The sequence below is a fragment of the Pygocentrus nattereri genome, chromosome 6 (assembly GCF_015220715.1).
Source record: "Pygocentrus nattereri isolate fPygNat1 chromosome 6, fPygNat1.pri, whole genome shotgun sequence".
Taxonomy (NCBI): Eukaryota; Metazoa; Chordata; class Actinopteri; order Characiformes; family Serrasalmidae; genus Pygocentrus; species Pygocentrus nattereri.
In genome coordinates this window covers 31,074,406-31,098,813 of record NC_051216.1, presented here as the reverse complement: position 1 = coordinate 31,098,813, position 24,408 = coordinate 31,074,406, and the positions used below count along the sequence as shown (strand labels likewise).

The 24,408-nt window shown below is 39.0% G+C and overlaps 1 protein-coding gene across 1 annotated transcript; it reads right to left on the bottom strand.

Moving 5' to 3' along the window:
* Positions 1–12,668: 12,668 nt before the first annotated feature.
* Positions 12,669–16,607, bottom strand: p2ry8 (P2Y receptor family member 8). The gene is made up of 4 exons (XM_017695166.2): positions 16,562–16,607; positions 16,161–16,198; positions 13,336–14,417; positions 12,669–13,225 (listed from the first exon to the last, which is right to left on the bottom strand). Exons 3-4 carry the CDS (start codon positions 14,390–14,392, stop codon positions 13,188–13,190), a joined length of 1,095 nt encoding a protein of 364 aa, XP_017550655.1. The 5' UTR covers positions 14,393–14,417; positions 16,161–16,198; positions 16,562–16,607; the 3' UTR covers positions 12,669–13,187.
* Between the last annotated feature and the right edge of the window lie 7,801 nt (positions 16,608–24,408).

The window sequence follows — 24,408 nt, the reverse complement described above, 5'->3', positions numbered from 1 at the left end:
TTGGTGCGATTCAATTTACTAAATCAGTCCAACTCTGCATATCAGCCCCAAACAATGGAAATTAGTTTGTAAAGCTGAAGTTACAGCCAAGAACATTTCATGGATTTTGAAATTCAGTTTACATAAAAGAAAAGTTAATTTCTCTAAAAAGTTCAGCAAAGTCAGTAAGCATCTGCGCCACCACAGCCACACACCTCAGAGCTCCCGTTCTTCCTGCAGGGATAGCGGGTGCCAAGACTCTTCTTCAGAATCACGTTCTCTAGAAACTGCACTCTGTCCTCTCACGTCTTACACTCAACCAAGCTTTTATGTAGCTGCAGCAGCCTGAAGAATACATACAAATACAAGCATAAGGAGATGTTCATCTCTGACTCAAATCATAGAGTGTTAGAAAGTTCAAAATAAATTAGGAATGTCTAAACTTTACGTTTCTGTTAAGTGGTTCTAATTAATGTGCAGCATCACTACACAAATAACCTGAGCCTAGACCAAGCTGAGTGTGGCTCATCCATGCTGATCTCAGCTTAGGTCTTGAAGAAGGAGGACACTGACCTGCCTCTTCTCTGGATGCAGTCCATCAGGCGAGCAGATATCCTGCACCCTGTGCATTCTGGTGTGTCCCGCTGCATCAGAGAGGGAATGATGTCCACTCGGGGCAGTGTGGAGGGGGTCATCACATTACTGAGAGAGAATGAGATACACATTTCCAGTGTTTTCTCATTAGTGATCTTTTCTTCCTCTCTCTGTTTTTTCTTTTGTGCCAGCCTCTCCTTTAAGGCCTGCATCTCTCCCTTTAGACTCTCTCCTCTCTGTACTGAGTATTTTCTCTTTAACCTTCTCCAGCTTTTCTTTCAGCTTTTTGTCTGTCTCTTGTAAATCTCATGATCTCCATCTCATGCTGTTTCACAGTTTCCTCCAAACGTCTGATCCCATTCTCTCATTAATCTGCTCCATTCCCATCCCATCACCTCCTCATGTTGGCTCTTTGCAGACTCCTCTTCTCTCTGTTTTCTCTTTCTTTTTCTTCTGCTTTCTTTTCTTCTTCTTAAGGTTCATCTCTTGTCTTTCTCTCTGTACCTGTTGGAGTGCTCTTCCTCTCTGTGCCTCTCCCGGATTGTGTCCTTCTTGTTGAAGAGGGTGGTTTTAGGCAGTTGTTCCACCACCCTCAGGCTGTGGGACTGAGTGGGTGACTCGGCTCTCCTACCTGCTCTGTCCCCTGTGGAGTAACTGACTATTAGACACAAAATAACTGTGTTAATACAGTTGTGGTTACGAAGTGTTTGATAAAAAGCTGCTGTGGACTAGTATTGTTGTACTTGCATCACCTTTCACTGCTTTTTGATTCTTTTCATCTTTCCGACTTCTGCTCTTTCCTCATACAGTTGTGTTCTGGTTTGGTAAACCACAGAAAAAAAAACATTCATAACAATTTATACTTATTGATTTTGTTTAAGGAACTAACCACTTCACCATCCACTGCTTCCTTATCTAAAGAGTAAGTTTACACTCCAAATTAAGCATGAAACTGTCCAATTCAATTTCAAATGCTGTCCTTAATGTAAAAAACAAAAACTACTGGATAATATGCATGAAATATGAAGCGTTTAATGCTGATGCGCTTCCTTGTTATTAACTTGTTATTAACATTCACTCACAGTGATTCTCCATTGTGCGAAAGTGTTTAGTAGTTGAGCTAATGTTAGAGACTGAAGCTGTAAAGCTGGGGCTGGTCAGACGAGTTTCTAACAGCTGTTTTTCCAGCAGCACAACTTCAACTGAAAGTAACTGAGTCAAAAAGAGCTGGTAGGAAAGAACGATTTGTGAATCACAAATCACTAGTAGAGTTTGTTCACAAACAGCTACTGAACTTTAGGTTTTTTCCATTAATGGAGCTGCATAAATCTGAGAGTTACACTGACCTTTGGTGATCTCACGCTTGTAGCAGGTTCCTCTGCATTAATTAAAATTTAGACTGTCTGAAAAAAAGGTATGAAACTGTTACTGGGGCTGTACCCCTCTTGTTGCTGGGGTGTTGCTGTACATCTCAGAACCTTTAATCTGGGATCATAATTGTAACGTAATCCACTAAAATCATATTTTTGTGTTGACTGACACTCAGTATTGTATTGACTCCACACCCGTCTCGTTTCCAGGCCTTTTATTTTATTGTTCTGTTTTAAAACATTAAGTTAAGAAAACAAATGTGTACTTTTCACCAGGAAAAATCTCATTTAAGGTGCACAGCTGGACCTTAAAGCCACTGTTACATTTACACTGTTACATTTACACTTTGATGAATGAAAAACGAACCGGAACAGAACCTGTTTTTCTGACAGTTTACCTGCTGTGGTTCCCATTAGTCAGAGGGGCACTGTGGTTGTGGCTGTATAAAACAGTCTTATTAACAGAAAAATGAATTAATATCTTTGCATGCTTTTATTTCTAAAGCAAAAATAAGTCAAATCATTTTTTCATTATTTAGAGCTAAGTGATGTCAAAGACCTTATGGAAAAGTCTGTTCACTCGGTGGCCATCAGTTCAATCACACAAGACCAGGCTCCTGTCTTTTTGAAAGGAAAGAAACCTAAAACTCAGAAAAGAAGGTCAAATTACTCGCTAGAAAGTACATTTCACTGGTAAAATGGCTACTGCGATCACATAGATCTCTGCAACTGAACCAGAGGGGGGCTTTTTGCACTTGTAGCATAAGCAAGCTGATTTTTGCTGAAGGGTGGGTTTTTCTTTGTAAACAGATGACATGTTTAGCATTATGAGCTTTCTTATTCATTTTCCAACAAGTGACCCGTCTCCTCCTTTACAATGTCTCAGTTAATGTCTGTACTTCCTCAGCTGACATGGCAGAACAATTGATTCATTTTAAATGTTTCAAATGATTCGCATTAAGCATCATGACTGTACTTCTGGCGCTGCTGTGGGTGGCAGCCTTTCCAGTAGCTCCGTGGTAAATTTTCTTTGGGATCAATAAAGTGTCTGTCTGTCTGTCTGTCTAGTGCACAGCGGCATCAATGAATAAATGACCTTAAGACACAGAAAAGACAACAGACACAAATAGTGGTCAGAATAAACTAAGGTCAACTTAATCTACAGTGCTAAAACCAATAATGGCTCTGAGACTCCATCTGCACCCACAGGCAGCCAGTCTGCCTCTTAAATACATCATCCAGACTGGACATTTTACAGGTGAACTTGCACTATCACAATAATTGTTTTAAACTTTACTTTTAGTTTAATTTAAAAACATCCTTACAAAAGCCTTAATGGAGTTTTCAATCACAGACACTAGGGTATTACTATTTAACATAAGTATCCGTTCAAAAAGACAAAGACGACCACTGACTCCTCCACTCAGAGCTGCACATTTATTGGCGCCAGTGAACTAGAAACTACAACTCCCATCAACCCCCAGTGGTAAAGTCTTTGACCTGGAACAAATGGGGTGCATTATTTGGAAGGAAATGCATTCCCTCCTAAATCTGGCTCCGCTGTCATTAAACCCAGGAAACATACACAGGTAATGCTGACAGCAAAGACGAAGCTCTGCGAAGCAGTGGAGCTTTTCTAAACTGTATTTAAATAGATTCCGAGCTAAGCTTTTATAACCAGTGCACACTAATGACACCTAGTGGTTAAAAGCATGAACAGCAGCCCTGACCGTCCAAATCTTTGCCTTCTGGTGTTTTAAAAGTATTTGGTTCGTTATTCAAGTACTAAAGGTAATTATATAAACATGACGCAGGGCTGCCTTATATGACCAAATGTTCCTTCACAGGCCTCATATATGAAATCGAAATCAACATATAAGCGTTTGGTTTTGGCTTAAGGCTGTTAAAACCGAGCATATGCAGCCCGGAGAACCAGTGGGCGTAACGAAGGGGCGGAGACACTGTCAATCATTTCTTGCATCGGCCAATCATATAACAGAATAACAGATGGCTTGTCAATCAAAACTTGCTTTGACCAATCACAAGTGTGAATGACCTGCGTCTCAGTTTGTGCATCAGCCAATGGTTTGAAGGAAAGTGCAAAAGGGGCGTTACATACTGTTCAGGCAAGTGGGAAGATCGTTTGAAGTTGCCAAATATCAACTAATTCCTTCTTTCAGATCAATACATTATTATAACTATTGTTTCACTACACACACACACACACACACACATGTAATTCGTTACTGTACTTAATTATTTTTTTCATATATCTTTACTGAAGTATTTCTGTTATTTTTTTACTTTAACTCCGCTACATTCACACGTCTTATTTTTCTCCACTACACTGTGTGAAATCTGTCGTTCCCGTTGGTTTATGTGTGCAGGTGTACCTGCTTGTGTTCACGCAAACACTGACGGGCCATCACACACAAACGCTTTAGAGAACTGATGGAGCATGTTCCTCCTGACTTTGTGGGCAAATACATGAACACCATATAGAAATATGCGCAGGCGTGCAGTTCTGACCGGCACGTGTCTGTTTCTGAGTTGATCCCAACTCCGTTTCCACTTAAACTCCGCTTGTTTACAAAAGGTTATTCCGCGGCCACTTGGCCCCTGATGGAAACTGCCTGCCTTCAGTGTTTGTGCTTATGATCCTTTCTGGTCTCCGGTCTGCAGAATTTCCCCTTCTCACACCAGCTACCCAACTCGATCACACGGTGACGTCTGGCTGCTTCTGCCAGGCGGTTTCATCACTTAATCCGCTCTTCGCCCGAGAGAGCTACATCTAATCCCTCCGTGTTGAAAAAGTCACAGAACCCATTAAAAGTGTCTGTCGGTTCCTGGTGGTTTTCAGTCGCTAATGGTGTTCTGGGTTGATTTCGCAGTCTGAGGGATTCGGGTCGTTTAATTGGGTGCTCTGGGACTGATTCCATATACAGTTCTTCGTTTCCTAATGGTCTCTAACGGCAACCATCAGCCAATTCCCATTAGGAAGCAAAACCATCAGGTTTTATTCCTAACGGTCCTGATCGTCTTCAGCGCGGTGATCGTGAGTTTCAGCAGTAGCGTTTGTTTTCTCTGGTTTTCTCTGACCTCTACTTCATCGTCGCGGTTTTATTGTTGAGGCTTCCATATTAAGCTGATTAGTCTGACACCGTTCATTCACGCTCAGTGTGACTCTCGCGGTCCAGCAGCGCGTCTTTCGCTGTTTTTCCTCATTAAACCAGCAAAAAGCCCCGTGGCGTCGGAGCGGCGCTGACGGCGTTAACGGGCTGGTGGACCGGTCTGCAGTGCCGGAAATGAAGACGAGGAAAGGAGGTGCGGAGATAAACGATAAAACAGAAAAGCCATCGAAGAAGGAGCTGCGTTTAAAGAATGGCTGCTGTATTGAGTAAGGGAGCGGCAGGTCTGCATGCGAGAACTACGACAGCCTAACGCTAGCTAGCTAGCCAGGTTAGCTAACTAGCAGTTAAACATCCTCATTTAGTGCTTCATTGTGCAACACAAATACTCAGAACATGAATAGATATGGAAGACCATTCGGCAGTTTGACGGTTGAAGTTTTGAGTGACTTTCCCCGGCGCTGCAGGATGTCACGTGACAGTAAACTCCCGCAGGATCAAGGCGGCTGCAGTTTTTGAAGTCAGGTGCTGCGTGAGATACAGCGCACATTCGTGACCTCTGAGCGTCACCCTGGTTGGCTGGAATCATAGATGACAAGCATGACGTGTGTGTCACGTATGGTAACAGTTTATTTTAAAAATGCATTGACGTCAGAATTTACTGAATAGAATTGTGTTCATATACTGCAAGAGGAAAAACCTCTTCAATGGGTTTTTATCATGCAGAAATGTGTGTGTATCCAGTTAAATATTAGTCAGGTGTGCTGACTTTCTCTTTAAACAGAGGCAAAATCTAAATAGCTTTACAGCATATCACACAACAAAAACTACTCAATCGAACAGGGTGAACTTTCATGTGCATGCAAAATGAATATCATTTGAAACTAATGATGCAGTCTGTCTAACTAACGATGCATCTAATGATGCAAAATATAGGTGGTTTAAGAAAACTGCATCTCTTTTTTTTCCAGGTTAAATGGGATTTTTGCCAGTTTTTTGTGAAGCTAGTCCAACCTAGCAGTGGTTGCTAGAGTTGCTTCACATTTGATAATCCACTTTATTTATCATGTAACTTGAGTCTTTCGAGATTATGGCCAAAATATTCAGTATGGGAACGTAAATGCCATTCATTACTGTTTTAGTTGAATGAGTTGAGTGCTTACTTGTTATCGTTTTGTGTACTATTAAATTTCTTTGAGACATTTCTGAAACAATGTGCATGTTGCAGATGACACCACAGGCAAGTGAAAGTGGGGCAAGATTACTTCAAAGGAATGTGGCTTCATAATCACTGCTTGTTTACCGTTGAAATCTCTGCTCATTAAACTCCACCAAATGGTCGACACACTTTTTTTTGTTTTTACCTGATTTTCTCCCCAATTTAGTCATCTAAAATTCCACCCGCTACTTAGGACTCCCCCAATCACATGATACTACCAATGCTAGGAGGGTGAAGGCTGGCACAGGCTTCCTCCGAGACCTGTGAAACCAGCCACCGCTTCTGCTCTGCCTGCGCTGACTAGCATCGCGTTGAGTGATGGGGGGAGGGGGGTCATCCTACCCACCCAGAGAGAACAAGGCCAAATGTGCTCTTTTGGACTCCTAGCTACGGACGGCTATAGCATCACCAGGGATCAAACTCGCGATGTCCTGATGACAGGACCGATGCTTAGATGGTTGCGCCACTCGGTAGCCTGTGGACTGCCACTTTAACTTCACAAGTTGCTGTTCACAGTCACTTTAACTGGTTTACATGTTATATTCTCTGTAACTGCCATCACTGATCAGGTTAGCAGAAAGCTAACAGGCTAATGCTCCAGTCATAAAAGACTTTGAGTTTAAACCTTCACAAAAAGAGTTGCTTAAAAACTGAGAAAAAAATAAAGAATACATTACCTGCCTGCCGGTTACATGCTTAAAAGATCTGTATTTAAACTTGAGGTGACAGCAAAGTTGAACACAATGCTGAGCAAACCCTTCTGGCATACCATACGCGGAGCATAATCTTAGCGCAGGTTATTAAAAAAAACAGGTTTCTACATTAAACATAGCTACGTACTGGCATTGCTTTAGGGTTTTATTTCTGGACCTGACCTTTGTGTGAACAAAATGAAAAAATCTAAATGACTTAATCAGCGTAAGTAATTCATACCTCCCTCAAACACTTGTTTCTCCCACAGGTATTTTATGACAGACACATGAAATACCTAAGGACAAAAATTATTCATGTATCCCAAGAATAAAGATTATTTGCCTTTTTATTTATCTCCTCATATCTGTCATGTTTGTTACATGCCCGCCAAAGGGTTACAGTCTACGGCAGTAAGCAGAGACATTAACTATTTGACTAGAATAGGTTGATGTAAATTTGGAGGAATGGTAAGTACTGGTGAGCGTGGAAGGACAGGAAGGATATGGCAAAAATAGATTTTATTCAAAACAACGACCACAGACTTTAGGACTTACAAGCACAAACAGACATTTACAAGCAGTACAACATGCCAGTTTTGAGGCTGATCTAATCTTTTTAATTTTAATTTTTGAAGTCTAACATAACTACCACCACAGGAAGCAAAGCTAACTGACTACAGTAGGCTAAACTAGGCTAAACTGACTACAGTAGGCTAAAACCCAAAAATGCAGGGGATGGCACCTGCCCTCTAACCTAGTATGCCTAGAGAACATTTACCTATGTGGCGGGACGTAGGCATGCGCACAGTCTAACCCCCATGTGTCAAACACGGCCAGAGGGCCAAGTCTGGTATGGTCGGGTCATGGCAAAACGTTCAGTAGAAATGAAATAGAAACACAGCTGGCCCACAGATTTTTTCGATTTTTTGACGTGTCTCTTCTAACGGTTGAGTTTGACACCACTGATGAAACCTGTTCTCAGTCCAAGGAGATTAGTATGAGAAAAGCGCGAGAAAGAGAGAGAGAGAGAGAGAGAAAGAGAGAGAGAGAGAGAGAGAGAGAGAGAAAGAGAGAGAGAGAGAGAGAGAGAGAGAGAGAGAGAGAGCACCAGAGCAAACAATAATGTCACAATAAGGAGACAAAACCACTGGACAAAACTAACAACACTAGTGAAATAACAACAGACACACAGGAGCAAAAACGAGCTAGACAGTTCAACAATTCAGTATAAGCAAAACCTCAAATGAGAGATCAAATGACAAATGAGGGAGCAGCTAGAGCAACGCGCAGTTTGTCGAGCACACAGGCAGAGGGGAAAAGAGAGAAAACACGCAGGCGTGCTGACACTACAACAGTGTTAGAATGTTAGCATTTAGCCTATTAAATATACAGTGGGGACAAAACGTCTGAGACCACTAGTGAAAATACTTCCATTCTGCATTTCTTTCTAACTGAATACAAAATCTTTCATTAAAATGATAATATAAGCATAACAATCTGATTGAACCGTGCAATCTTAGCAATATTTGTATGAATTTCAGAATCTCACAGCTTTTACCTCTCTTTTGCTGTAGTGACAGCATGTACTTGAACCAGCACAGACTCTGATCAGTAGATAAAAACCTCCTGTCAGTCGTCTGAGCACAAGTTTCAACAGAAGGAAGACTCAAAAACAAACAAAAAAAATTGAAAAAAAATTGCCCTCAACTTCGTCACTTTTACAAATTTGCATTAGTGTGAATAGTGACCTAAATGTAGCGCAGAATTTTCTATATTTCTTCTTCATTTCAACTGTCATAAAATTTATTTGATTTAATTTTTCAATTCCAAAATGTGCTGTTGTTCACCATCAACATTAATGTCACAGGCTTGAATTAAAGTACTCACGATATGATTACCTGAAAAATGGCAAGAAAAAAGTCTAAAGAATGTCATTTAAATGGTTTACATGCTTCAAACTCTGAATCCCAAACATCTCTGTTCTCCCTAGCTAAATACTGTGCTGTGTAACATTAAGTTTAGGCATTCTAGCTTGTGCTGTCAAACAGTGCACTGCTTATCGAGTATGAATGAATCTATCTATCTATCTATTTTGCATTGTTGGGGTGCAAGAGTCACTATTTAAATTCATACGTAGTGCACTATGTAGGGAGCAGGGAGGCGTTTGAGATTCAGCCACAGCGTGAGAAAAGTGGCATCGTCAGACTTGCAGAAGACTCACGGTGGTAGTTTGGTGACCAAAAAGTACTTAGAAACGGAAAGTTTTTGCATTCAACAGCGCTATGTTACATATGTTCACCGTTATATGAAAAAAAGTTGTTCCTCTGTTCATTCATTGTCAATGGTTGCTTAGCAATTGTACTGTACTCTAAATGAACTACATTTCTTGATGGAATACATCATGTCGATTATTAATAATAATAACTTAAAAAATTAGCTAAAACTTTGTGTACTTTAATATTTATTAATATAAACTGTAAGCCTCTTGAGGCAGTGCATCACTGCGAGTTTATCACAGGGAAGGGTTTTGCAGTAACCCACTGCCTCTCGTGGCTTATTGCTTTAATATATGCCTATGACTGCCACACAGCAGCTGAACTATTATTAATATTAACATGTCAAGTGATCAAAAAACATTGGGCTATGAATGGAATAATCTTTGATCTTCATTGACCACCTAGTGTATTGATAAGTGAGGAAAGAACCCAATTTTGTTTAAACTGAGGTACTGACGACTTGCTGTTGCGTTGTTTTCAGTGTAATACGGGTCAAAATTTACAAATCATTGTTTTTGATTTTCATTTTAATTTAATATACTTTAAAATAACTTTTTTGCGGTTGTAAAACTGCTTGTACAATTTTTGTGTAATAGAACGAAAAAAAAAGAGAATTTCATTTTGCATTTATTTAAACAAAGATAACCGATATAATTTTTCATTTTTTGTCTTTTGAAAAAGTAAGCACCCCCTGGTTTCATAAACTGGTATTTCCTTCTTTGTCAGAAATAACTGTACGTGACGTTTCCTATAATTGTCCACTAGTTTCTGACATCTACTAGGAGAAGTGATTGCCCTCTCCTCCATGCAGAATTCTGTCAACTGCAATATTTCAGGGGTTTCTTGCACATACAGTCCATTTCAGATCCACCCACAGCATTTCTCTGAGTTTCAGGTTACATTTAGATATGACCTTTGTCTAAGCCATTCCACTCCTTAGTGATAATACTTGTTTTGGGATCGTTATCTTCAGCTTCAAAGTTTTTACACTCTTTTCAATCTCCCTCTGGTATAAAAGAGAATTTATAGTCTGAATGACTGCAAGTTGGCCCGGCACTGAGCAGCCCCAAACCGTAACATTTCCTCCACAGAGCTTTACAGTTGGTGTGAGTTGTTTCTGATCAAATGACGTGTTTGGTTTTCACCAAACATAGTTTCTGTTACTGTGAACGAACTTTATCTTTGTTCCAGAGGTTCTAATCCTTGACCAAATATTCATTAGCAAACTTTAGTATTTACTCAGTGTTGTTTTAGAGAGCAAAGGCTTCCTCCTGGCGCACCTCCCATGTAGGTCAATTTGTGCAGTCTTTTTTTAATGGTATACATGCGGTTTTACATCAACAGTGCTGCATGCAGGTGCTGTAATGATATGTTTGGGTTCTTAGAGATTTCTTTTAGTATCTTACAGTCTGCTCTTAGGTTAAATTTGTTGGGGCAGTCTGGCCTGAGCAACTTGGCAGTGGTTAAAAATCTTCTCTGCTTGTAGATGACCTACAACTTCTTTCTGAAGGCCTCAGAGAGCTCTTTGAATCTAGGGTTGATGATAACACACTCTCCAATATCAAAAAGCAAACCAGACCAAATATCTGAGATTTAAATTCCTCTAAAATTTTCTCCAGTGGTGTTCTAATCATTTTAACTGACACATTTGAATTACTTTTTTTGGTTTGCTTACTTTTTTATACATAAGAAAATTGCTCTTTATTAAATTAAATTAAATTAAATTGAATTGAATTAATATTTAATACAAATTTAATTACATTTTTAAAAGTATCACTTGTTAAAATATATCACCTGTATCTGTTTAAGGAACATTTTGCCAAATGAGTTTAAATTGCGATCACACATTAATTGATATAGTAATAAGATAAATATGTACAAAATTACTGTTGGTCACTTGCTATTGAGATGTCTGTCCCAAACCTTGATGATAAATTTCAGTTTGTTAAAATATTTACATTTGCATTTCTTTCAGTCATTTTTAAAAGATCTTTTTATTTCCTTTATTCCTTTATAGTTGTGGATTTATCAACATTTTAATTTTAAATAGGCTTCATTCAAAAAATGCTATCCAATTAAAAAATAAATTATATAATTATATATATATATATATATATATATATATATATATATATATATATATATATATATATATATATATATATATGTATATATTATTTTAATTGGATAGCATTTTATGAATGAAGCCTATTTAAAATTAAACTGTTGATATATATATATATATATATAAAATGCCATTATCATTCATTTTTATATTTTTATAAATATTTGCTTCTATTTGTCTACCTTATTACAGATTTTAACAACCAGTAGTAAATTAAGTCTGCTCCAAATGACCTGGCTCTTGTTTCAAAAGCAATTCACTTCAAAGAAAGTGTTAAAAACCAAGAAATGAATGTGACACATGTATTGGTTGATGGTTTCTGGCAGATGACTCGCTGCTTCATTCTGCCTGCTGTGCTGTTGCTAACCTCGATTTACAGGTGCACCTACACAAGCAGCAGGGTAGATAACCAACCAATTTTTGTGCAAGGGGACAGCGCTTGTCTGACATTTTGTAGCCAATCAAATAACAGCAAAGACAAAGCATAACTTTAATGCATATTTTGGACTCATCATGTCTGAACCTGCTCTGTATTTATAATCTGCAATTCATGCATTGATTAGCAAATTGAGAGGACTGATTCAGATATCATGATAAAACCTCATGGCCACTTGCTGAAACAAGGCCGAGATTTTTGTTCTCATTTTTCAACCACTTTTTACTCTTTTTGATCTAAACATTAGATGAAGTAGAAAGCGAGTGTCTCAGCAGAAAGTCAAAACCAAGGTTTCTCAGTGCTGCAGTAAAAATCGGTGCGCCATCTTACAAGTCATGGCCACAGATTATCTTGTTCCCATGCATTACAAAGTCGTAGTCATATCTTTTTTCCATTAAGAAGGGTTGTCATGGCCAGGGCTCTATAAATGTCTAATGTGCCATGTTTTATGAACTTCTCTCTAGTGGGATGCTCTTTGGTTTTGCCTCAGATTTTGATAAATATGAAATGTTTTTGTCAGAGTTTTAGTGCAGCCTCACTAAGCACTATCATTTTATGTTGGCTTGATGTTTTATAAAGTCTGTCCTGTTTCAAGGTGTGCTTTCAGTTGTCTCTACCCTCCTGGCTCTAGCTAAGGCAAAATGTTTAGTACAAAGGGCAAATATGAGGAAGTTTGAAGTGTGACCTGGCAGTGGCACTCTTCAGAAAAAGGGATGCAGTGAAAGCTGACCATATGAAGTATTTTGAAACAGTGAGAAGGAGACTAAAAGTTCTTGGCTTTCGTGGCAGTTGGCAGGCTAACCTCGTGCACTGTGCTCATGACTAAGGGTGTATGAAAAAAACAAAAGGTTATTTAAAAAAGCAGGATTTATTGTGAAAACATGTTACAATTGATTTCCACGATACTGTAATATAATCAAAAATCATCAGAAAAAAAACATTTGAGATACAATAACAAGCTTACACAAAATAAAGCAAGAAAACACAATTAATACATCTGAATGCTTTGGTAAGAGCTACTATATAAACCCCTGAGATTCTTAGTGCATTTCTACCAAATAATGTTTACATTTGGTAAATGGACACTTTTTACAGAACAGTATATTTATAATTTATGTATAATTTATTCATAATTAAATAGCAAAACTTAGATAGCTGCCAAATAAAGATTTTAATACATTTTGCTGCAGAATATATATTTTTAAAGAAATCAGTGTGGGAAAGAATGATCCCAGTGAACTACAGAATAAATATTCACATGCTACATGAAAATAGCTCCAAAAAGCTTAAATATTTAATGTGATGGTTTGTAAATAATGTCTACACGAAGATTTTAAAACAGCGATATTGATATCCTGGCATTTGTTTTTAAAAGTCACATGAGCAGGCCAGCTTCCCCTTAACAGCTGAGGAAAGTCAGAACAAAAACGAAAACATGAGACCACATGAAAAAACAAGTGCAAATTCAATTGTGAAAAAATATGGCCTTGGACTTTAAACTAGAAGCTTTCCTCACCCGGAGTAGTGCGGTTCTCTATGTTTCCATCCTCAGCATTGCCGTTAGAAACAGTACGATTCGAGAATAAGCTCTCTCTGTGGCCTTCAGTCATTTCATTATCTAGTGTGCTGAGGCTTCGCAGCCTCAACATCTGTCTCATCTTTCGACGGAACTCCTTTGAGGCGAAATAGTAAATGAATGGATCCAGACAGCTGTTGATGCAGCTAAGTGACAGGGACAGCTTGTAGTACATGTAGAGAGATTTGTCAAAGAAAAGTTTGGTGACTGAATGAGCCAGAAGCAAGATGTTGTTCGGTGCAAAACAGACGACAAAGACGAACAAGACTGTGAATGCCAGGTGCACAGCGCGCCTTTTCTGGATGTTCTTGGCGCTGCTGACCAGCGCGCAGATGATCCTGATGTAGCTGTAGACTGTTATGATGAAGGGGCAGAGAAACAGCACACCAAACAATGCAAACAGGAAAGCAGCCCAATGTGTGGTTGTTGGGAGCATGTCCTTCTTCAGAACATCAAAGCAGGTGGTGATGTTGAGCTCTTGCACATAAAACGTCAGATCAGTGGTCTCCAGTGGGCTGAGAATGGTTAGGACAATGGCCCACATGACCATACAAATACCAATTGCATACTTGGTCTTCTGTCTGCGCTCCCTGAAGCGCATTACTTGCACTATGCCCATGTAGCGGTCAATGCTTATTGCAGTCATTGTCAAAATGGAACAGTACATGTTAGCAAAGAAGACTACAGTGAGGATGTTGCACATGCTTGAGCCCAGGGTCCAGTTGTAGCCATGCATTAGGTATATGATCTGGAAGGGAAGCATTAAGCCCAGGGCGAGGTCAGTGATAGTAAGGTTGATCATGAATATGATGGAAGGGGTCTTTGGCGAGGTGCGGACCAGCAGCAGCCACAGTGAAAGGCCATTTCCACAGAGGTTGACCAGAGTCACAATGGCATAGATGGCTGAGGTAAGATCACTAGACCATTTGGTTTGAAGTATAGACAGAGTTTCATTGTCCAATCTGCTGCCACTGTTGTTTGGAGCTTTGTCAGCCATGGTTAGGGGTCTTTTCTTCGAATATCTATTCAAACAGACAGAAGACAGACTTACTTTATTACACTTCAGACCACAGTCTCCCGGGTGTGAACAACATCCGCTTTTCACTGTGTTGAATGTGTTACATTTTTTCTACCTGTGACTTTGTCTGGATTTTATGAGACAATGACCATGTTTAAGCAATGTAACTTTATTCAAGAGCTAAGGCTCTTTGCTAAACAAGAAAGATAAACTTATAAGAGTTATACTACAATGCTTTGCTCTACTTAAGCAGATATGTTTATCTTCTTCAGTTCATGCCAAAAAGTAACTGGGAGAGTGTTTAACACAATTTCAATGGATTGTATAACCTGAAATTCTTCTGTATGTTAGAGTGCAGAGCCATGAAGGAACAGGATGTGCAAGGGTGTTGGTTAGATTCTCACGTTGCACGTATATTTGCCTGTAGTTGTGCTTAACCACACGGTGCAACTGGCATACGCAGTAAAGAAATCTCAGCTTATCGGAAGCTTAACGTTCAGTTAGCATCATTTCACTTCTTTTCTGACTATATTGTTTCATATTGACCATGCGTGGTAGGCAAGGGAGTTTTTACACCCACATTTCATCACATTTTTAGCTGCTTTTTGAGTGTACAATAGTTTTTATGTGTCTACGTCATCCTTGCTGCACTGATTTTTTTGATAGGCTTGAGGTTATAAATGTGCAGTTTAGCTGTTTATATGTCCAGTATATGTTCCGACTAAGCTTACATGCTCTCTGACATCAACTACAGATGTCTGATCATAAGTTTGTTTCAAAACCCATCCTACTAAACAATGGGGTGTGTCCTGCCTGGTAGCTGAATAGGCTATGCATGGCGTATTTTTGTAGCAGTCTGCCTGGAGCTTAAATTCTCACTCTAATTTTTTATTTTTTATTTTTTTCACTAATATGACAGCCTGCGCATTTGTATTCATCAGGACATGCTGTTCCATGCTAGGACCGCAAGAATGCTGTAACAGAGGAGGTCTGTTTCACTGCTTTTCATGTGAGTTACTTCCACACAAATGCAAAGAACTCAGTCACAGAGGCCCACAAAAAGGGCATAAACTGAGAGATGTGTGTTAAAAGTGTCATCAGTGAAACCACATTATTGAGTCTTTTGTGATTCATACTTGTAGGAGAGAAAACCTCCTCTAGTAATCTGCCAGTTATAAAAGGCTAAAAAGAGATTGAGTTACGCAAGACAACTGAACTACAATAAAACAAACAAAATAATGATCGTGGTCTTTTTCTTTACATAAATTTCTATTTATTTGTTTAACAAATTGGGAGCAAAAAGCATACAATATGCAACATGCCGTGAAATTAGCATAGGCCGTGCTAAAAGACATTTTATATTTTATGTTAATTATGTTAAACTCTGCAAATAAACAGTAATTATACATTAAAATGTGCAGACGTTAGTAGAATATGTCTTAACTTAGAAAATCAATGAAATATAATTTGACCAGGGGCATCTGCATACAACTGTATAACATCCCATGCCCACATGCCAGATGCTGATTCCTCATTCCAACTTATTAGCCCCAAAAATCACCATCAACAATGCTAAACAATGACTACAAACTGCAAAATTGAAAGCATTTCCTAAAATCGCTAATATATCATATTTTGCATGAATCAGTTATGTATGTAAATGTTTCATTATTGCAACAGGAACAAACGGATGAAGTTCAGAAGGTGCCTACTTGTTTGTGGTTGAGTGGGGCTCAAGCGTACTTACCTCAGAATGAACAAACAGCTTGCCACGTGTGTGTTACTCTGCAAATAAACAGTAATTATACATTAAAATGTGCAGAAGTTAGTAGAATATGTCTTAACTTAGAAAATCAATGAAATATAATTTGACCAGGGGCATCTGCATACAACTGTATAACATCCCACGCCCACATGCCAGCTGCTGATTCCTCATTCCAACTTATTAGCCCCAAAAATCACCATCAACAATGCTAAACAATGACTACAAACTGCAAAATTGAAAGCATTTCCTAAAATCGCTAATATATCATATTTTGCATGAATCAGTTATGTATGTAAATGTTTCATTATTGCAACGGGAACAAACGGATGAAGTTCAGAAGGTGCCTACTTGTTTGTGGTTGAGTGGGGCTCAAGCGTACTTACCTCAGAATGAACAAACAGCTTGCCACGTGTGTGTTACAGGCCGCTGGTGTGTCTGACTGTTAAGAGTCAGGAAACAAGTTGTTATAAGTTGTTTCCAGGGAGGGGAAGTGCGTCATCGGCAACTTCTCAAATTCACTGGTTGTATGAAAAGTGAAATTCGCCTAAAAATGACCAGAGTGAAAAAAAAGGTGAAATAGGTATTTTATGCTTAACTCAACTCACTGGGGCCTCAACCAGCCAAGTCTCTCACACATTTTAACTTTTTAACAGGTTTACTAACAATCGGGTGGAAAACACATGTTTACATTTATGATATGCATAGAAATTAATATGATTATTGTTCAAAGAGGAGTTCTTAATTGTTTTATTTATTTTTACATACATTTGTTTATATATGTACTGACTTTAATAAACTAACCTATAAATACTGTCTAAAAAGTCTACATTTTTAGGAATTTTTTTGTAAAATTTTATGATGAATGGATCAGTTGAAGCTTTAAGCTCACTTGTAATTCAGTTTCTTTACATTAACTGTTGTTTTTTCTGCACAGCAATGCTATGTCATGTGATGCAGTCACTTGTTACCTAAATGCCATTTTACATTTTTTTTTGTTTTTGCCATACTTAAGTTGTATCAAGTAAATCCACTCATTTATTTTTTACCCTTTCTCTGTTTGGTAGTTGTAGCGCTGCTGTGAGGATGTGGGAAGGCAAATCATGCCACAGTAACCATTAAACGAGCACACACCCAGTCCCAAACCACCAAGAAACAGTGACATCCTACACACCAAATTAGTTTAACCCCAGATCAGTGAACCAAACAAAAAGCTGCTCTTCTTTTAAAAGACAGAATGCATTATTCAGCATTTCCTATTCATTCCTTCACTCCTTGTTTTGACGCCACATGATGTTTTGTATTGTAATGTGTAGCTAATATACATTGTTGCTGTCAATCTTAGTGACACCCTCAGTGGTTGATGGTGTACACCAACCTGTCTTCCCTCATGACCACATCTCTAACCAGAACATCATTAGAAAGTGTGTTTGTGCTCTGGAGAGGGTTTTCCCACCTGGTCAGGGAGAACTTTCAGTGCTAAATTATCAGTGAAAGGGCCCATATCATGGACAACAAACATTTCCTGGCTTTTCTTTGGAATAAAAGACCTCTTTCAAAATGTACTGTTCATGTCCAGATTCATACAGTCCATATATGAAAAGTATGTTGCAAAAACAGCCCATTTTGAATGTATTTTTTTGTGATGTTGTGAAAAACCAAATCATTTGCACACATAACCTGTCTTTTTAGACTTAACGGTTTAGCCCCACCCATTTGAAGTTGTATTGGGTGTTCCAGCCTTCACTGCTTTTTGAATGTGGGACAGTACTGAACAGCCAATCAGAAGTGCATTACAAAAACAAAAGCATCTTGCTTAATACTAAGGACAAGGACAGGCTGAAAAATGATCATGTAAAATGAATTAAAACTGTACATAAACAAGCGCAAATGTTATAAGTGGACCTCGGTGTAAAAAAAGAAATGCAGGAGAAATGCAGAATATGGGTCATTTAAAAAGTATGAAGCTGTTCTGATTTGATCCAAAAAATGTTAGACATCATAAACATTCAGAACTTTTTTCACACCCCATCACAACATCATAAAGACCTGAGAGCACTTTTGATTCAGTTGTTTGCAAATAATGATGAATTTCACAATGTTTCTGACAGTTATTGCATGTGGTGAGCTCTATTATTTTAAGTGATTTTTACACTTAAATTTATCATAGTTCACAAATTCAACCTCGGCAGAACACAAGTTATTCTCTTTTATCAGGACACAACAGAATAGGTACAGATCAGTTATCATGTATCATATTATGTATCATGATCAAATTTCTTTTCATCACCAAAACTCTCTTGTGAAAGCGAAGCAGAAGCGACTGAGTCTTTGTATGTGCAGTTCATAAGACTGCTTATTTCCTGTTATGACCACACGTCCTGCTTTTAATGCTTCCATATTGTTACACCTGGGTCTTATCTGATTTATCTGTAAGCTGGCATAAGCTGATTGTTGCAATTAGCAGAACATAAGCTTCACATACTAAATGCAGCTACTTATCTAATGTATCTTCAAAATCAGGGTATAAATAGGGAGTTTGTTCTCTCTTTGCTGCAGTAACAGCCTATACTCTTCTGAGAACTAAACGTTTATACTAGATGTTGAATGTTGTTTCACCTACTAGAGCTTTGGTGAGATCAGCTACTGTTCAGTTCTATTCAGTTCTGGATCGCAAACTCCACTCTAACTTATCCTTAAGGTACTGATTGGAGCTCCATCACTCCAGAGAATGCAGCTCCACTGCTACACAGCTCAGTGCTGCGATGGCTAATGATGGGCTTTGATCATGGTCACTTTAGCTTCATGTGCTGCTGCTCCAGAGCATCCCATTCTGTTGACAGTCGTTTTCTATGGAGATTATATATGCTGTGTGTGCACAACTGACTGTCAGCAATGGATGCACCTATAACCCTTTTTCACAGTAGCCTGTTTTTGTTTTCAATAATGTTGGAGTTTTGTTGTTGATGTAAATGTGTATCGTTTACAAAACCAAATGTTTCATCGTCATAGATGAGAAAACAAGTCAGCATTTCTAAAAGTATGTTTATTTGTAATATGTAAATATTTAAGTGCTATTTTTACATTGTAGGAGCTGTACACGATTTTTTGACATGAAGAAACCTGGAGTTATGCTGACTGATTTTTGTTGACATGGCCATCTTTGTGGAGATGTGTGAATAGATTTCACAGTTGGGGGTTCTCCCTCTTCTTTCACCATGTATTGCCCGCTAGCAGCTCAGTACAGAGTCACTACAGTATCCCAATTAATCTGACAATGGGGAGAAAATATTCTGATCATATTAATTACAAATATCCAAGTCGATTTCTATTCCGCCAATAGAACGGCCATTAGGGGCAATTTCAGAAAGAGGTTAAAGTAGCTAAATTCACTATTAAGAAGGGACAGATAGACACAGTGTGAATTTCACCTGCAGTGAACCCCCTCTCTGAAACCACTCATGCACCACACATCATGACGATCTGACATGTATTACATGTTCAGGCCTAACGAAGGCCCAGTATCAGGTTTGGTCTGAGACATTATAAATGAGGAGACCGGCCACTGGTTAATTTATGAATAGCAAAGTTTGTAACTTTCAACACAGTGTTTGTTCTCAGAGGATATCATGCCCTTTAATAAAAAGTGCCAATCAGCTCGCTGGTTATGCTGCCAGCGGAAAAGGGCTCATAGGGTGGAAACCCCCTCCCTTCATTGTGCATCAAGCGCAGCATCCAGAACAAGCCAAAAATGACTCTACAAACTATTTCTTTGGTTAGATTTCACTGGTGATTCCAAATATGTTTTTAAACAGTAACTTGACAGATAATTATGAGTATATTGGTCTCTCCCCATTCAGAGAGATAGGAGTTTGGTTTTAAGCGGCTGGAAATAAGTATCTGGTGGTGTTACAAAGATGGCTACCAAGTAAACAGACTTTCCTGTAAAGACCGAATACTATATACCACAGTCTTATTTTTGGCCACCCTCCATTTAAGTCAAATACTTACACGTTAATGAATTAGTACTTTGGCAGAGCTCTGTGCCAAAGTTCATTCTTTTGATGCCAAATGCAGAGGCGTTAACAAACGTTCATTTGTCAGCCTTAATGCTCCGTGAGAACTGAGGGCGGAGTGGAAGGTAAACAGTTAGATCTTTTCAGTCATGTCCTGCCACCACCTTTACTGTGCCAGTCTCTAGGTTGAGAGTTGACTCAGAACCAGCAAAAGTGTAAGGCAGATATCGCTCATGAGCAGGATGTGACAGTAATATATACTATAGGCTTTCACCAGCACACCCGACACTACAAGTACATAAAAGGCTAGAGCCCTAGAGACCACACCCGCAAAATACCGCAAAAGAGGACATGGCTGCTCATACAAACTCTTAAGAACTCTTGGACTATGTACAAAACATTTCAAAGATTGTTTACTCCGTTTAATCTCTTTGTTCTCTAAAATGAAACTGATGAGTTGGCGTTGGGTATTTTCACTTCCATGTCTTATTCTCTGCGGACTATAAACTGAACCCACCAGGCTGCTTCATGGCCACCAGATGGAGACATTATATTACCTATAAAGAAGGTAATAAGCTGAAATAAAAACATGATTAAAACACGACGAGAAACAATATATTCAAAAGAGAAGAAATACATATTTTTGTTAAATATCAAAAATAAATAATAAATTAGGATAACGAAGTGCCTTTACATAAGAGTTGTGCAGTAGAGCTAACAGTGTTTTAAACTGAGCTGAAATCTGCTCAGATATTTTCAGCCTAGATTTTAACATTTTAATGTGGGAGCTCTTCTAATGCTCTCTGTCAACTCATATCACTGCAGCATATCAGACAACTGATGCCGCTCCTGCTCCACTGAGCGATTTATAGACCAGTAATAGTATGTTAAAGTCTCTGCTGTGGCATGCTGGTAGCCAGTGGTTTAAGGGTTTAAGGATAAGGTGTGTTCCTTTCTTTACTCCTAGTGAGGACTGAATGTTGTTCATCTGCATTTTTAATCAACCGAAGCTGTTTGTTTCTTAGTCAGTCATGCTAGAAATAAGCACATTAACATATATCAGCCAATTCAGCCTATAGCAGTTTAGCTCCACCCATTCACTTTGATGTGTTCAGGAGAGTTTAATGCTTTTGAATGAAGCACAATGCAGTGCAGCCGCTCATTCTCACGTGATTCACTTGGCGAGCAATTTGAACAAACAAAGAGCGACAGAACCGGGACTTTTGATTAATAGTAGTCAATAAATGCATTGATTTACATTATTTATACAGCACACTGACCTGTGTGTAGTTACATCAGTATGATTTTTAAGTAAAATTTGAGGAATTAACAGCTAGCGTTACTTGCCTCGTTGATACACTGCTCAAAAAAATAAAGGGAACACTCAAATAACACATCCTAGATTTGAATGAATGAAATATTCTCATTGAATACTTGAATACAAAATCACACAAAAATCAATGGAAATCAAATTTCTTAACCAGTGGAGGCCTGGATTTGGAGTCACACACAAAATTAAAGTGGAAAAACACACTACAGGCTGATCCAACTTTGACGTAATGTCCTTAAAACAAGTCAAAATGAGGCTCAGTATTGTGTGTGGCCTCCACGTGCCTGTATGACCTCCCTACAATGCCTGGGCATGCTCCTGATGAGGTGGCGGATGGTCTCCTGAGGGATCTCCTCCCAGACCTGGACTAAAGCGTCCGCCAACTCCTGGACAGTCTGTGGTGCAACGTGGCGTTGGTGGATGGAGCGAGACATGATGTCCCAGATGTGCTCAGTCGGATTCAGGTCTGGGGAACGGGCGGGCCAGTCCATAGCTTCAGTGCCTTCATCTTGCAGGAACTGCTGACACACTCCAGCCACATGAGGAACCCAGGGCCAACCGCACCAGCATATGGTCTCACAAGGGGTCTGAGGATCTCATCTTGTTACCTAATGGCAGTCAGGCTACCACTAGCGAGCACATAAGAAATGCCACCCCACACCATTACTGACCCATTGCCAAACCAGTCATGCTGAAGGATGTTGCAGGCAGCAGATCGCTCTCCACGCGTCTCCAGACTCTGTCACGTCTGTCACATGTGTTCAGTGTGAACCTGCTTTCATCCTTGAAGAGCACAGGGCGCCAGTGGCGAATTTGCCAATCCTGGTGTTCTCTGGCAAATGCCAAGCGTCCTGCACGGTGTTGGGCTGTGAGCACAACCCCCATCTGTGGACATCGGGCCCTCATACCATCCCCATGGAGGTTTCTAACCGTTTGTGCAGACACATGCACATTTGTGGCCTGCTGGAGGTCATTTTGCAGGGCTCTGGCAGTGCTCCTCCTGTTCCTCCTTGCACAAAGGCGGAGGTAGCGGTCCTGCTGCTGGGTTGTTGCCCTCCTACAGTCCTCCTCCACGTCTCCTGGTGTACTGGCCTGTCTCCTGGTAGCGCCTCCAGCCTCTGGACACTACACTGACAGACACAGCAGACACAGCTCACATTGATGTACCATCCTGGATGAGCTGCACTACCTGAGCCACTTGTGTGGGTTGTAGAGTCCGTCTCATGCTACCACGAGTGTGAAAGCACCACCAACATTCAAAAGTGACCAAAACATCAGCCAGAAAGCAGAAAGGTACTGAGAAGTGGTCTGTGGTCCCCACCTGCAGAACCACTCCTTTATTGAGTGTGTCTTGCTAATTGCCAATAATTTCCACCTGTAGTCTATTCCATTTGCACAACAGCTGTGAAATTGATTGTCAATCAGTGTTGCTTCCTAAGTGGACAGTTTGATTTCACAGAAGTTTGATTTACTTGGAGTTATATTGTGTTGTTTAAGTGTTCCCTTTATTTTTTTGAGCAGTGTATATTTTAGACTAGCACTACCTCGGTTACAGAGGATGTTGCTGTTGTTTACTGCTTTGAATGTTTTTTTGTATTATAATTATTTTGCTATTACTTGTTTGGTAGTTAAGAGCAATCATATCCTAATGTTTATTAAAATGTTTAGATGTAAGTAAAGGGAAAGAATGTTTCAAAATACAGATGAGATTGATTTCTAACATTAACATATCTTTCATTCATGGTGGTTTCAGTAATCCCACAGTAACTGAGAGCCTAAATAATCTTAATGACTGTTGTAAACTGTCAGATAGGACAGAAGAAGCTTGTATGTGCAGAAATCTGCTATTTAAAAACATCACATCCAGATGGGACAGGACATACATAAAATACCTATTTACATTTGTTCGTACACATGTAAACATATATTTTATGTATCTTGTCTTTTTACTATGCACTTATTTACTGCAGTGAATTCATTAAATAAAGCTCTAATTAACTCAAACGTGAATAGCATGTCAAGCAGTTTGTCTGTGCCCTTTTCTCCTTGCATATAGTCACCACCATGGTTTGCTCTGCTGCATGGAAATGCTCCATTCGCTTGGAGAAAGGAGTAAAAATGCATGGTTTCCCCTCCAACACGGAGCAGAGAAAAACATCTTTTACTAAATTACTAAATTACTTACCATTACTAAAGATTACAAGAACAAAAAAAACGTGCCACAGCATAAGCAGGCGGTCTAAACCTGTGATTATGGGCTATTGAGTTTTTTATTCCAATAGCAGAAATATGTCTGTTGTCTATTGGCTTAAAGGTTAATTACATCAACTTTTCATAAGCTCTTCATAATTAAATCCATAAATTGTAATAAGTGGTTTTAAGGGAAATGCTCCAGTCTAGAGGAACATACAGTCGGAATTGTTCACAGGGTGGTCACAGGAACAACACGAGTAAAAGCATTTAACGAAAACTGTTAAATTAAATATAAATACTGATACCCGAGCCATTGTTTTACAATAGTTTTGAGATTCGGTTTTTTTAAATCCTTTAATGCTGTGTTGGTACATGCAGAGTGTTATAAGACAAAGTATTTCCCACAGATTTGTGTTTATCATTAGTTTACTGTTATGAACATTATTTCTAATAAAATCACAGAAGATGAGTGTAGGTTAACTGCTCAATTTGCATAGTAATTAAAATGCCTATATTTGCATTGTGACCACTGGTTCCTGTCCCCACCATTGTGTTTAAAAAAAAAAGTTTAAAAAAAAGTAAAAAATGGTTTTAGTAAGTTTCTCGCAATGCATCATTTTATATCAAACCACTCTAAATCACGTTGTTTACATCTAATAAGATTGAATTATGTAGAAACATCATTGGCCAGCCT